The 12,281-nt window shown below is 41.6% G+C and overlaps 1 protein-coding gene across 3 annotated transcripts in view; it reads right to left on the bottom strand.

The window, feature by feature from the left end:
* Positions 1-12,281, bottom strand: part of ILRUN (inflammation and lipid regulator with UBA-like and NBR1-like domains) — a 55,262-nt gene that overhangs the window by 20,378 nt on the left and 22,603 nt on the right. For all 3 annotated transcript variants that reach the window (XM_045014649.1, XM_045014648.1, XM_045014646.1), the window contains exons 2-3: positions 9,434-9,588; positions 3,949-4,146 (exon numbers count right to left, since the gene is read on the bottom strand). In XM_045014649.1, the coding sequence (XP_044870584.1) occupies positions 3,949-4,146; positions 9,434-9,588 (353 nt within the window). The remainder of the gene's footprint in view (positions 1-3,948; positions 4,147-9,433; positions 9,589-12,281) is intronic.

Raw genomic sequence — 12,281 nt, 5'->3', positions numbered from 1 at the left:
CGAAGAATCATGGTGGCGGTGGAGCACCCACCGAAATGCCGCCGAATTTCGGCGGCATTTCGGCGGCGACGCCTCTCGCTGACGTCACTTGTCGGCGACAAGCGGCATCATCGAGAGGCGGCGACGCCAAAATGCTGCAGGAATTCAGTGGCATTTCGGCGGGTGCTCCACAGCCGGCCAGGACGCAGGTGCATTTAGATGGCGCCTGTGGGCACCACACTGGGGACCCCTGCTTTTGATGGCTCTCCTCCAAACACTTCAAACACAAAGTGCGAGGATTACTTCTGGGCATACACTTGCTGCAGACCTTTGAAGCCAGGAGACCACAGGATGCCCTAGCGCTGGGATAGCACAGGAGGGGAAAACCCTCCAAAGGAAACTTAAGAACTAAGTAAAGTACCTACTAACTACTTAACACTAACTACCATACAGACTGCCAAATGCACTTATCACGACAAGAGCAAGGGGAAGTTCCAGCTAATCCTCGCTGGCAGTAAGAAGGAACTGAGGGGGTGGTGGGTCGGAAGGGCCCTGTATTGAGCGTCATGATGGCACCACTCCAGGGGGTGCCCGGACCAACCCGATGGATACTGCTAGGGGAAGAATCTTCTGGCTGCCGTGCACCTGACTGGAACTGACATGCACAAGCACTTGAAGAACTAATCATTATTTCCATTACTCCAGCTTTCATTGCCTTTCCCAACCCAACTGGCATCATTTATTTGCAATTATTATGGCTTTGTATTAGCATTAATACAGTTTCATTCATGGATTAAGAGTCTCCGGCATGTGACTTGCAAGTTAGATAGCCAAAAAATTCAGAAACTCAATGCCAGCCCAGTGGTTTAGGATCATCTGAATTCAAATTTGGAGCTCCCTAGATCCTGAGGGGCTGGGAGAGCTGTGGAAGTAGCATATTTAGTCCCAGGAGAAGCACTTTGTGTTATTTTCAAAACACACCTCTGATTAATGCTCTTAAGTAGCACTGCACTCCAGAGGAAGCCACTTCCAGTCCTCTTGGGGGAGGAATGATTGTTTTAATAACTTGGGGGTGGGTTGAGGGAGGGAGGGAAACTAAGGGATGGCAAAATTATCCTCCCAATGGACACACATTCAGAGCTAGTCAAAATTAGGTATGCTGCACATATCTGGAAGGACACCTACCGGTAACAGCCAGTTCCATTACCACCATTTAAGAAAGGGAATTAAAGCACCATATCATTTCAAAATTCGAACAGGGAAGAAACTAATACATGAGTAGGGAGCTAAAAAATATGGTATATGCAGAAGATCACAGGAAAGCAAATTTCCTCTCTAGATGCCCCACAGTTGGAAAAACAAAGACAAAAGAATGCTTCTACAAATAAAATTACTCCCACATTCCAAGCATTAGTAATTTTATGACCAACATCATCTGTAGTTATCCCAGCTAAAATAGAGGTAATCAAACCATGCTTCAGAGCACCATCCCATCCTGCACAGGGATCAGGAAAGAATTCCACACACTGTGTACAACATTGAACTGGCTATAAATTATGGGGAGGGATCTTCCTTGGAATCAAGCTATCACTCTTTATGGATCTGATTTGATATGACACCACTTGTGTTTCTGAGGAATGTAAATATCAGAAAGAGCTATGTTTCTGAGGAATGTAAATATCAGAAAGAGCTATAGATGAAAAAAGCAAATAAAGAAGATTTATAACCTTTACCCTACACTATACTTCTAATGACCTTTAAAAATAAAAATCACATGCTCTTACATAGCTCTGCAACAACAAAGACAACTGCAGTTATGCAGACATCCTGAACTGAAATAAAAGCAGAAGAGAAAGCTGTCCTCTCATTTCAGGTATAAATTACATCCCCCTCAAAGAAAGCTCAGATCTGCTGACAGTTCTCAATAAGCATGTACTTTTTGAAGAGGATAATTATTTTGTCCCATGGTGCTAATATTTCTCATTTGACCCCATGCATTTAGGGAACTCTAACTGTCAAAAAAAACTTTAAAAAAAAATCATGAAAATCTTGTTAGCAATGTTCTTGCTAGCCGTTAGTATCAGTGAATGTTCGGTGCAAATCTCAAAAGAGTGAAGTGCCCTGCAGAAGAGGACAGTGGGTTATTTATTATTTAGGTGGGGCCCAAACTATTTTAGGTACTTTCCAAATACAGGCCATGTTTTCCAAAACTAGGTGCATGAGGTTAGGGCTGGTTTACATTTAGGTTTTACTGGGCTAACTATTTTGGTTAAGGATATGATTTTTTCCCTCCATTTATTTATTTTTTACCAACTTAAGTTTTGCCAGTATATCTGCAATGTAGCCCAGCCTTAAATCACAGAATCATAGAACTGGAATGGACCTTGAGAGATCATCTAGTCCAGTCCCCTGCACTCATGGCAGGACTAAGTATTATCTAGACCATTCCTGACAGGCATTTGTCTAACCTGCTCTTAAAAAATCTCCAGTGATGGAGATTCCACAACCTCCTTAGGCAATTTATTCCAGTGCTTAACCACCCTGACAGTTAAGAAGTTTTTCCTAATGTCCAACCTAAACCGCCCTTACTGCAATTTAAGCCCTTACTTGTCCTATCCTCAGAAGTTAGGAAAAACAATTTTTCTCCCTCCTCCTAACAACCTTTTACATATTTGAAACCTGTTATGTTCCCCCTCAATCTTCTCTTTTCCAGATTAAACAAATCCCATTTTTTTAAATCTTCCCTCCTAGGTCATGTTTTCTAGACCTTTAATAATTTTTGTTGCTCTTCTCTGGACTCTCTCCAATTTGTCCACATCCTTCCTGAAATATGGTGCTCAGAACTGGACACAATACTCCTTAATCAGCACAGAGTATAGCAGAAGAATTACTTTTCGTGTCTTGCTTAAACACTTCGGCTAATACATCCCAGAATGATGTTTGCTTTTTTTGCAACAGGGTTACACTGTTGACTCACTAGGACCCCCAGATCCCTTTCCACAATACTCCTTCCTAGGCAGTCATTTCCCATTTTGTATGTGTGCACCTGATTGTTCCTTCCTAAACGGAATACTTCGCATTTGTCCTTATTGAATTTCACCCTATTTACTTCAGATCATTTCTCCAGCTTGTCCAGATCATTTTGAATCAGTATAGTTGGGAATAGCCATGCAGTGTAAAATATTTCTATGCTATTATAACTGCACCCAAACTAGGGGAAGGAGGGCAGGATTTGAGCAACTTTAATTATACCAGTATAGTAAAATCAGCACAACTTCCTAGTCTAGATAAACCCTTAGACTTCAAAGTCCATAATTAGGTGCCTAGCTAAGCTGCATGATTTTCAAAAGTGCTGAGCACTGAACAGCTCTCACTTGAGCAAAAAAATTCCTGATATGGCCAATTAGACTGTAAAATAGTCTTCCATGAAAACTGGTGAAAACTCTTTTGTTCCACTCTTAAAACTGAACTGGAAAAAACCTGAAGGATCCAGTATAGAGAACAGTCCAGCATTGGCCCCAAGGGAATAATCTAGATCAACTCATAGGTCTTAACCATTTCATTTTCTATGTTTAGTTTCCTGGATCTGATAGATCTCCATCTTCCTACTCCTAGTACAAACATGGGGAATGCAATCTGAATATACTTCAGGGTTAACATACTGGACACACTGGCCTTCTGGGATGCTGAAGACAGCACTTATCACAGGACATATACCAAGAACTATCACAATAAAATGCCCAGTACTCCTCACACCTTGCCAGAGGGAGGTGCTGTATTGGCAGCTATTCCATTAACACACACAGGAATAAAAGTTACGTACCTCTAGATTATCATTTGGATATTAGGAGGGTGATTGGGATACCAGCAAGTATTTGGCCAACAGCAATACAAGGATGAAGGCTCCTACCTTGTATGCTTTGGGAGCATTACAAATAAGAGAGAACTGCAAAGAGAGGAATAACTTACCTCCATAATAGAGTCCTGTAGCAGTGCACATGCGCCACTGTCCCTGATACATTCCCGCTGTGCTGGGGCTACACATCTGAACGCTGACATCTGCAATCTCCTGGGGCTCTAGCGACCTGACCATCACCATGTTTACATGGCCAAACTGGTCTCCCCCGACGTACTTAAGACAAACCCCTGGGGGCCATGCTTCTGTCCCTAATTGAGCAGAAAAAGGTATTAAAGTATCAGTGACAATGCAACTGTAGCGACTTTGCATCCGCTTCTTTTCTGGCAAGTGCCTGATCAAGTAGATAAACATTTTATTAAATTAGTTACACTGCTCTGTTGAACAGTCAAGGAGATTTCAAGGTGGCTAACAGATACCAACCTAGTCAAATTTTCTACTTCTCATAGAACAGCAAGGGGAGAGAAAGATTTTCATATAAAACATAACTGTTCCAGCACATGATCAAATGAAAGGAAAGATCTGTAGAATATGCACAAGTCCTTTAAAAATTGAGAAACCCAGAGCCGTGGTTTAACAAAGTCCAACAATAATTAACATATCTGAGCGAGACTTTGTGATGACACATTCAGTTGCACTTTAGCCATGCTGGGGACACATGTAGCACTCAATGAAGATAACCAGCTAGTTTTTCCATCTTAATTTTACTGTTCTGGTTTCTTCCCCCTCTCCCCCCAATCTCATAACTGAAAATATTTTAACAAGACATTTTCCTCCAGGGTGTCATGTTCCTTTTTCAGTTTGTTGGCAGTCTTGGGGAAGAGCAAATGCTCTTGTGCTCTCCGTTTGTAAACTTGTCAACTAGAAATAACATCTTCTATATTGTTTTATTTCTCCTTCCTGCAGTGAGCCCCTCCCAGCTCCATGATGGTGTGGCTGAACTCTGACAGCGTATTCTGAGATCTAAGTTTAGATTGACATTCTAGGGGCTGATGTTGTATACCATGAAGGAATGGCACAAAGTAGTATTTGGTGCACATGCAACAGCTCATTTGAGGGCAGACGCAGCAGTTTCATGCAACAGCAAAAGAGGAGAGGATGGTGAGATGGAAAAACTGGAGAATGGCTTTGAAAGAGTTGTAGAGCATGGCTCTAGTGGGTGTGTGAAGATCAGTGTCAACATGACATTTGGATACTCTCTTGCTCTGAGAATGTGATATGAGCTGGAATGAGAAATTTGGACTTTGAGCTGTAGGGATTGCATTCTGCCTGCTCTAAGTTAATGGGAGCAGTTTAGCGAAGTCCATGGGCTGCAGAGAAATTTGGACAGATATATATGATTACTGCAAGACTGTGCTGAGATGGCAACTCTGGATAGGTATTAGTGACCAAGGGACACCTTGTAGGAGCATTCCTTGAGATAGACTCTTCCATAAAGTCGGCTATTCTCTGGAGGTACTGCAGCGAGGCATGGCAGTGAATCATGATTTGTGGGGATTGGATCTAGAGAGAAAACCATCAACTGAGGAAGTATCAGTGCGGGATAGTTGGAATGGGATCAGAGCAGCTATCTTTGGACCAAGATACAGTTAGAAACAGCACGAAGGTTGGGGACCCTTGGAAAAGGAAGATCTGAGTGGTTAGCAGGCCTTATGCTGTGATGTGTGGGAGTTATGGAGTGTGACAACTTTTGTGTGAAAGGGTGTGCAGCCTGGCAACATGGTTTTGGTTTAAATAAATACATGTGATTTTTATCAGTTTTAATAGCTTTAAGTTTGCCATGTGCTTCGAGTGCTATAGCTGATATGCGCCATTAAAACAAAATGATGCTTGTGTCATTCTATTTCAGTACATGCATTTCTCAGGAGATGACAGATTGCAGTAACTGTCCAAAGGAGCTTGCAGCAGTTAGAGGTAGACTGGGAGATGAAAGTAAGTCTGTTGAATTGGGGTGATTCTTTAGTGCTATTATACAAGATTGGCTAGCCTGCAAAAAGACTATCACACTGCAAGAGGACTGGACCTTGGTTTTTGATAACAGGCAAAAAGCCCCTGCCTGAAACCAGTTTATCCATAAACAGAACTACATGCTTACAGAACTCTAACTGACCTGTTCAACCAATTGAGTACACAACAACTCCGCTCTCTGCATCAGACAGAATGCAGCTCTGCCACACCAAATCCCTCAAAGCGATGCCTCGGTTTGTTTTTTTCATGTTTTAGAACTGAAGTCATTTAATCAAGGGTTGCTGCAGGATCATTAAGAATCTTGGCTTCACTTCAGCATCTACCTAGCAAGATCTAATCTTGAACATTCCAGTCCTTGGATATTAAATATTAATTAAAATATTTTTAAAATGTAAGACACTGGCCTAATCTGCACAGTAACACCACCACCACAAAAACGGTAGTTAACCCAGACTGAAGCTAAACCAAGTTGTAACAGTGTAGTCTGGCCTTTGTGGATAAGGCAAAGTATTGTTATAGCCAAAATTTACAAAAGAAGGTAATGCTTTAGCCCTGGTGGAAGCCAAAACAAAGTTTGGTTTTGACAGGAAGCCACAAAAACCAAGGAATTCTAAGTTGAAACTGTTTCCTTCAACTCCCTACCCACATCCTACAAGACCCAAGGACTTTAGGAAGGGAAACAAATTTTAAAGACAAGATAAAATTCACTGCATCTAACAATTAATCTAGAATTTTTTTTAAAAAACTGAAAATCCACATTTTCATGAAGGCACATCTGTCATTTATGGAGCTAATATTTTCCATTAAAGGTTCTGAAGCTTAGACAGGACCTGGACTTTTAGGAAACTGCACCTCAACTGCTGAGAAGATTATAGTGCCTTTGCCGTGGGGGCTGCTAAGGTGAAAAACTTGTTCCCCCTGGATCTATCCCACATCGCTTGTCAAGAATGTCTCATATTTGACACTAAGGGCTGGTCTACACTACAGGGGGAAATCGATCTAAGATACGCAACTTCAGCTACGTGAATAACGTAGCTGAAGTCCAAGTATCTTGGATCAAATTACCTACCGTCCTCACGGTGCGGGATCGATGTCCGCGGCTCCCCATGTCAACTCCACTACCGCCGTTCGGGTTGGTGGAGTTCCGGAGTCGACAGGAGCTCATTCGGGGATCGATATATCGTGTATAGATGAGACGCAATATATCGATCCCCGAGAAATCGATTGCTACCCGCCGATACGGCGGGTAGTGAAGACGTAGCCTAACCGTCCATATATTATATACATAGTAAACGTACAGATTTGCCAAATAGTTTTGCACCTTAGAAATAAAGTGCTCAACAGTCACCTTTACATTTTATCCAAACAGCCACCAAATACACACCGGAAAGTCCAATATGACACCTAAACCCTCTCTCTGCAATAGGTGTTTTTCCATAGGATCGCCAGCTTACAAAGTGTTGAGTCTATCTTTACCTCACTTCTTGTCCTTATGTCCTGTATCCAAATCTAAGTTTTTAGGATGATGGGTTTTTAAAACGTTTGTTTTATAATGCTTAGCTTATTACTATACAGTGCTCCAAGTTCTGTGGCAAGAAGAGTCATTTATGATTTTTAACACAGCTGTAATTTGCTCACACACAATCAAGAACTTTAGTCCTTGTTATGCTATCATTCTGCACAGAAGCAGCAAAAGCATGACAATTAAATTCAGATACATAGGTTAACTACTCATACGACAGCCGGTCATTGCAGCACTCGAGGACAAAGTATTATCTCCCTTTGAATCCACGGATCTCATTTTCCTCCCGTAATTACATCTCAGTAGATAAGCGCTGAGAGTTTATTTTGCCTGGCCTCACTTCAGACTCACACGGAGATGACTGTTTTGGCTCACCTCACGCTGGAATGTTGTCTCCACAAACTTGCATCACATCCTCTCCTCTAGGAACTAGCACAAGATTACTCTGTTCCTAATTTCACACAATTCACACAGTTTTAATAGAATTGCAACTGTCACAGCCTTGCAATGAGAGTAATTTAGTCTGAGCTTACACCATCTCTTCTCAGAGTTGCATCACCTGCACTGATTTCTTGACACTTTCATGGGTTCTATAAAGTGTCCCACATTTAATTGAAGGGACAGTGTACAGACCACACAAAAAAACCGAATGAAATGCAGTTCTAACATACTGGCTGCTCGTGAGTTTCAAGGAGTTCAGAATTGTTTTATTTAATTTTAAATGAGCTGAGTTAATTTGCTGAAAAATATCCCTTTTTAAAGGTAAACTGTTTCCATCTGGAAGAGATTCTGATTAGAAGACCCTTTAAGTGAGAGAAAAGATTGAAAATAAGAAATCCCGTACTGAATGCATACCTAAGAAAAGAACTTCCTTTGGATTTCATCTTTACTTGGCAAATTCTGTAGTAAGAGATGGGAACTCAAAAGACCACTGAACACCGTAGCTGGTCACGTGCATCTGTCTGAATCAGAATTTTGGATAACACTGTCCCCAGGGCTAATCGTGCTCCAATTGGAGTCTGTGGCAAAGCTACTGATTTCAGTGGTGTACGATCTGGCTCCAAAGCACCACTCATTCTATTCAGTATAGTAAGGCTAAATCTGTTCCTAGAGAGTTGTTCCAATACAACTATCATCCCAATTAAATATCCCTTCCTAAGTGAAGTATACAGCACAGGGATAGAAGAACTAGAAGAATAAAGAATTCCATCAACAGAAACAACTGAACAATTTTAGGACCACTTCTAGGTCACACGGTTTTACTTTCAGACTGAGAATTTGCATCACAAATTCCTTGTCTTCCGAGTTTGAAATGTTCAGGATACCCAACAGTCAAAACAGAAGGTCTGAACAGGAAAACGAACATCCCCATAAATACAATGGTACTACCAGGCTACTGATAGTACACAGAGCTCAAAGTAAATACACCCAATAAACTACTGTATTAATGAAGGGAACAGAAAACATCAACCCAGTTCAGAGGGATAGAAACTGCTGAAGTGATTGAGCCTGGGACTGAAAAAAAAGAGGTTGTAAGGTCCTTGTAAACCCATATAGACCCCATCTGGCTCTATCCCATCATGTTACCTCCAACACAAAAGAACCCTCCTGGGAAAGGCGAAGAGGAAGGGGCTGGGAAGCAGATATCACATCACATTTGTTTTCTTTTCTTTCTAACCTATATAAAGGCCTTGGCATTACAACGTCTCCAGACTAATCTACCTTAACTCCTCAAGGAAGCTAAGACAAATTACAGCTCCCCACTTGTCAACGTAACATGCTTCCCTTTTGCCCAAACGTCAGTGTCCAAAAAGGTGAACATTTTCAAAGGCACCAAAAAGGTAGGCACCTAACTACCACTGACTTTCAATGGTATTTGGGCACTTAGCTGCCCCTTGTGTCTTTGAAAGCCTCCCCCTTCATTAACACCTCGATATGAAATAACTTTATTACTGCGGAACAAAAGATCATTTTAAACAAGTGGGTCTTTGTTTCAATGAAGTTTCCAGCTCAGTTCAATGAAAAAGGAAAGATTTACCCCCATTTACCTGTGTTTTGTATCCTCCATGTTTTTGTAAATTGTGTATCAGGAGGGATTGACTCCCCTTCTCCTATGGTAACATCTTCAACAAAGGACATGGAGGGCACATTGATGTTCGGACTCTCAAAGTCATAATAGGCTCCAATGGCTGCTTGTAGGTTCCTGGAAAGCAAAACAGAATGCAGTCTTAAGTACAGACCAGTTAAATCAGGTCACTCTCAAAGGCTTATATACTCCCATCTCTTAAAGGTAAACAAAAAAATTAAAGAGCATTAGTTCCGTTGGTTAATTTTGGAGTACAGGCGAGTCTCCTCTTACGCTGGGGTTATGCTCCGCTGTCAGCACATAAAGCGAAAATCGCGTATAGTCAAAATGACATTGAGTGTAATGGCAGGCAGAATCGCCCGCACTACAGGTACAGTATTTAAATTGTTATTTTTCTCTTTGTTTTTGCCGACCACGCAAAGCTGAATTCGCGCATGTTAAATGCGCATAAGATGAGACTCGTCTGTACAAGGTCTTCTGATCCTCTTGCTGTGTGGGATGGATGAAGCACAAAAAACACATGCGTGATTACTTAATTGCTGGATCGCTATGATTCAGGCCCTGCTGCCTTCAAGATACATGGTTATACATAGAATGGCAGGAATTCCAATCAAGGAGCCTATTTATTTACTGCTGAGAGCATACTCAGTCCTGAACGCAGTCCCAGCTCCACGCTGCTTATAATCTATTTCAGACAGAGTGTACTTAAGATGCAACAGATCAGATGACGGTAGAAGCCTGCAGCAGTACACACATCTTGGAGCACCATTCAATGTTATGGCCTCTAGAGCCATAGTGAATACTTTAGAAATTAAGTCATTTGATCAGCAATTTCAAAAGAAAGGACATAGGATGGGATGAGGATTCAGAACTCCTAGCTTCAATTCCAGGCTACACTATTAACTCACTATGTGAGCTTCAGGCAAGTCACTTAACCTCTCAGTTTACACATCTAAAACAGAGATAATACCTCGTGGGCACACTGAGTTTTCAGTGGGTAAAAGGTACTGTTGCAATGGAGGCTGGGTGAAGCTTTATTGAAAATACTGGGTGTAACAGCTGCCCCTCGTTCAGGATACAGGTAAGAAGCAGTTAAGCTTCTCTTTAGATTAAAATAAACGAGTCCATAGGAGCAACCACTCAAAAAAAACAGGCCATATACAAGGCCTGTCAGAAGCTGACCTATGCAAGTAGAGAGGTTTCACTGGGAGCAGAATGCAAACGCATGGGGGCTGGATATTGTTTGGTGTAGAATGTGTGGGTCTGTAAGCAGAACCACCCAGAGAACAGGTAAACAGAAGCTTGTCAGAAAGCCAAAGAAACAGAAAGAAAACCACTTGCAGCATGACCCTGACAGAAAGCAAAGAGGGCTTTTTGGGTAGGGTGACTGAAGAGAGGCTAGGAGCAGCAAGCAAAGAAACTGCCTCCTGTTTGATTTCTGATGTTTTCAGGAAAGCAGGAGTTTGTGTACATTCATCACCAAAAAAAAAAAAAGTATATTAGAATTGGCAAAGATGCAAAAAAGGCCAACAGAAATGATCAGGAGTATGGAACGGCTTCCATATGAAGAGAGATTGAGGCTATGACTACATCAGAGAGCTTACAGTGGCACAGCTGCACCTGCTCTAAGCTGACAGAGAGCTGTTCTATCAACTTAATTAATTCACTTCCAATGAGCGCCAACATAGCACTGTCCACATCAGTGCTTAGGTCACTCAGGGGGGTGGCTTATTCACATCCCTGAGTGACACAGTTAGTTATACCAAACTAAGTGGTAGTGTAGACAGAGCTTAAAAAGGCTGGAACCATTCACCTTAGAAAAGAGATGACTAAGAGATTGATAGATGTCTGTAAAATCATGAATGGTGTAGAGAAAGTGAATGATAAATTGTTATTTACCCCTTTGCACAACACAAGAACTAGGGGTCACACAATGACGTTAATAGACAGCAGGTTTAAAACAAACAAATGGAAGTACTTCTTCACATAATGCACAACCAATCTGTGGAACTCTTTGTCATGGAACATTTGAAGGCCTAAAGGATAGCTGGGTTCAAAGAAGAATTACCGAAGTTCATGGACGATAACTTCATCAATGGCTATTAGCCAAAATGGTCAGGGACACAACCCCATGCTCTGGGTGTCCCTAAACCTCCAACTGCCAGAAGCACCTGATACTGGCCACTGATGGAAAATAGGACAATTGAGCTAGATGGACTATTGGTCTGACTCAGTATGGCTGTTTTGATGCTCTTTTTAAATAAACAGGGTTGCAAAGAGTTACCTATCATCAATCTCCCCTCATAATGGAAACAGCCCACTAGACACAGCCCCCCCCCCCCCCAAATACTAGCTAACTGCTTAAGGCAAAAGGAGTAACTATCTTACAAGAAAATGAAGTATGTCTATAGAAGCTATCAGGACTGGGGGAAGAGGGGATAGAGAGCTTAGGTTTAAATACATGTTAGCCACAATCATGGTTGCATTAACTTGCATCATGTTTAAGTCATGGAGAACGTACCCAATGCATCAGGTGACACTGGAGGAATGTCCCGCAGGACATAATGGGTAGTTTTAGGCAGTCAAACAGGTTAAGGATTTTTTTTTTTAAATTACTGTTAGGCTTTACCTAGCACAAAGCAGACTCTGATCATAATAGCCACCATGCAAGATTTTCATTGACACACAATCAATGCATTTTACACTATAAGCCATTATTCCACTCTAGGCATTTTCTACTTAGGAAAGATAGGACTATATTTAAAACAGTCAGCTCAGTCAAATGCTACAGGAAGGGTACATGTCACATT

This window comes from Mauremys mutica, chromosome 4 (assembly GCF_020497125.1).
Source record: "Mauremys mutica isolate MM-2020 ecotype Southern chromosome 4, ASM2049712v1, whole genome shotgun sequence".
NCBI classification, from domain to species: Eukaryota; Metazoa; Chordata; order Testudines; family Geoemydidae; genus Mauremys; species Mauremys mutica.
Note: the sequence above shows the minus strand (reverse complement) of the source record. Positions and strands in the feature narration are given on the sequence as shown.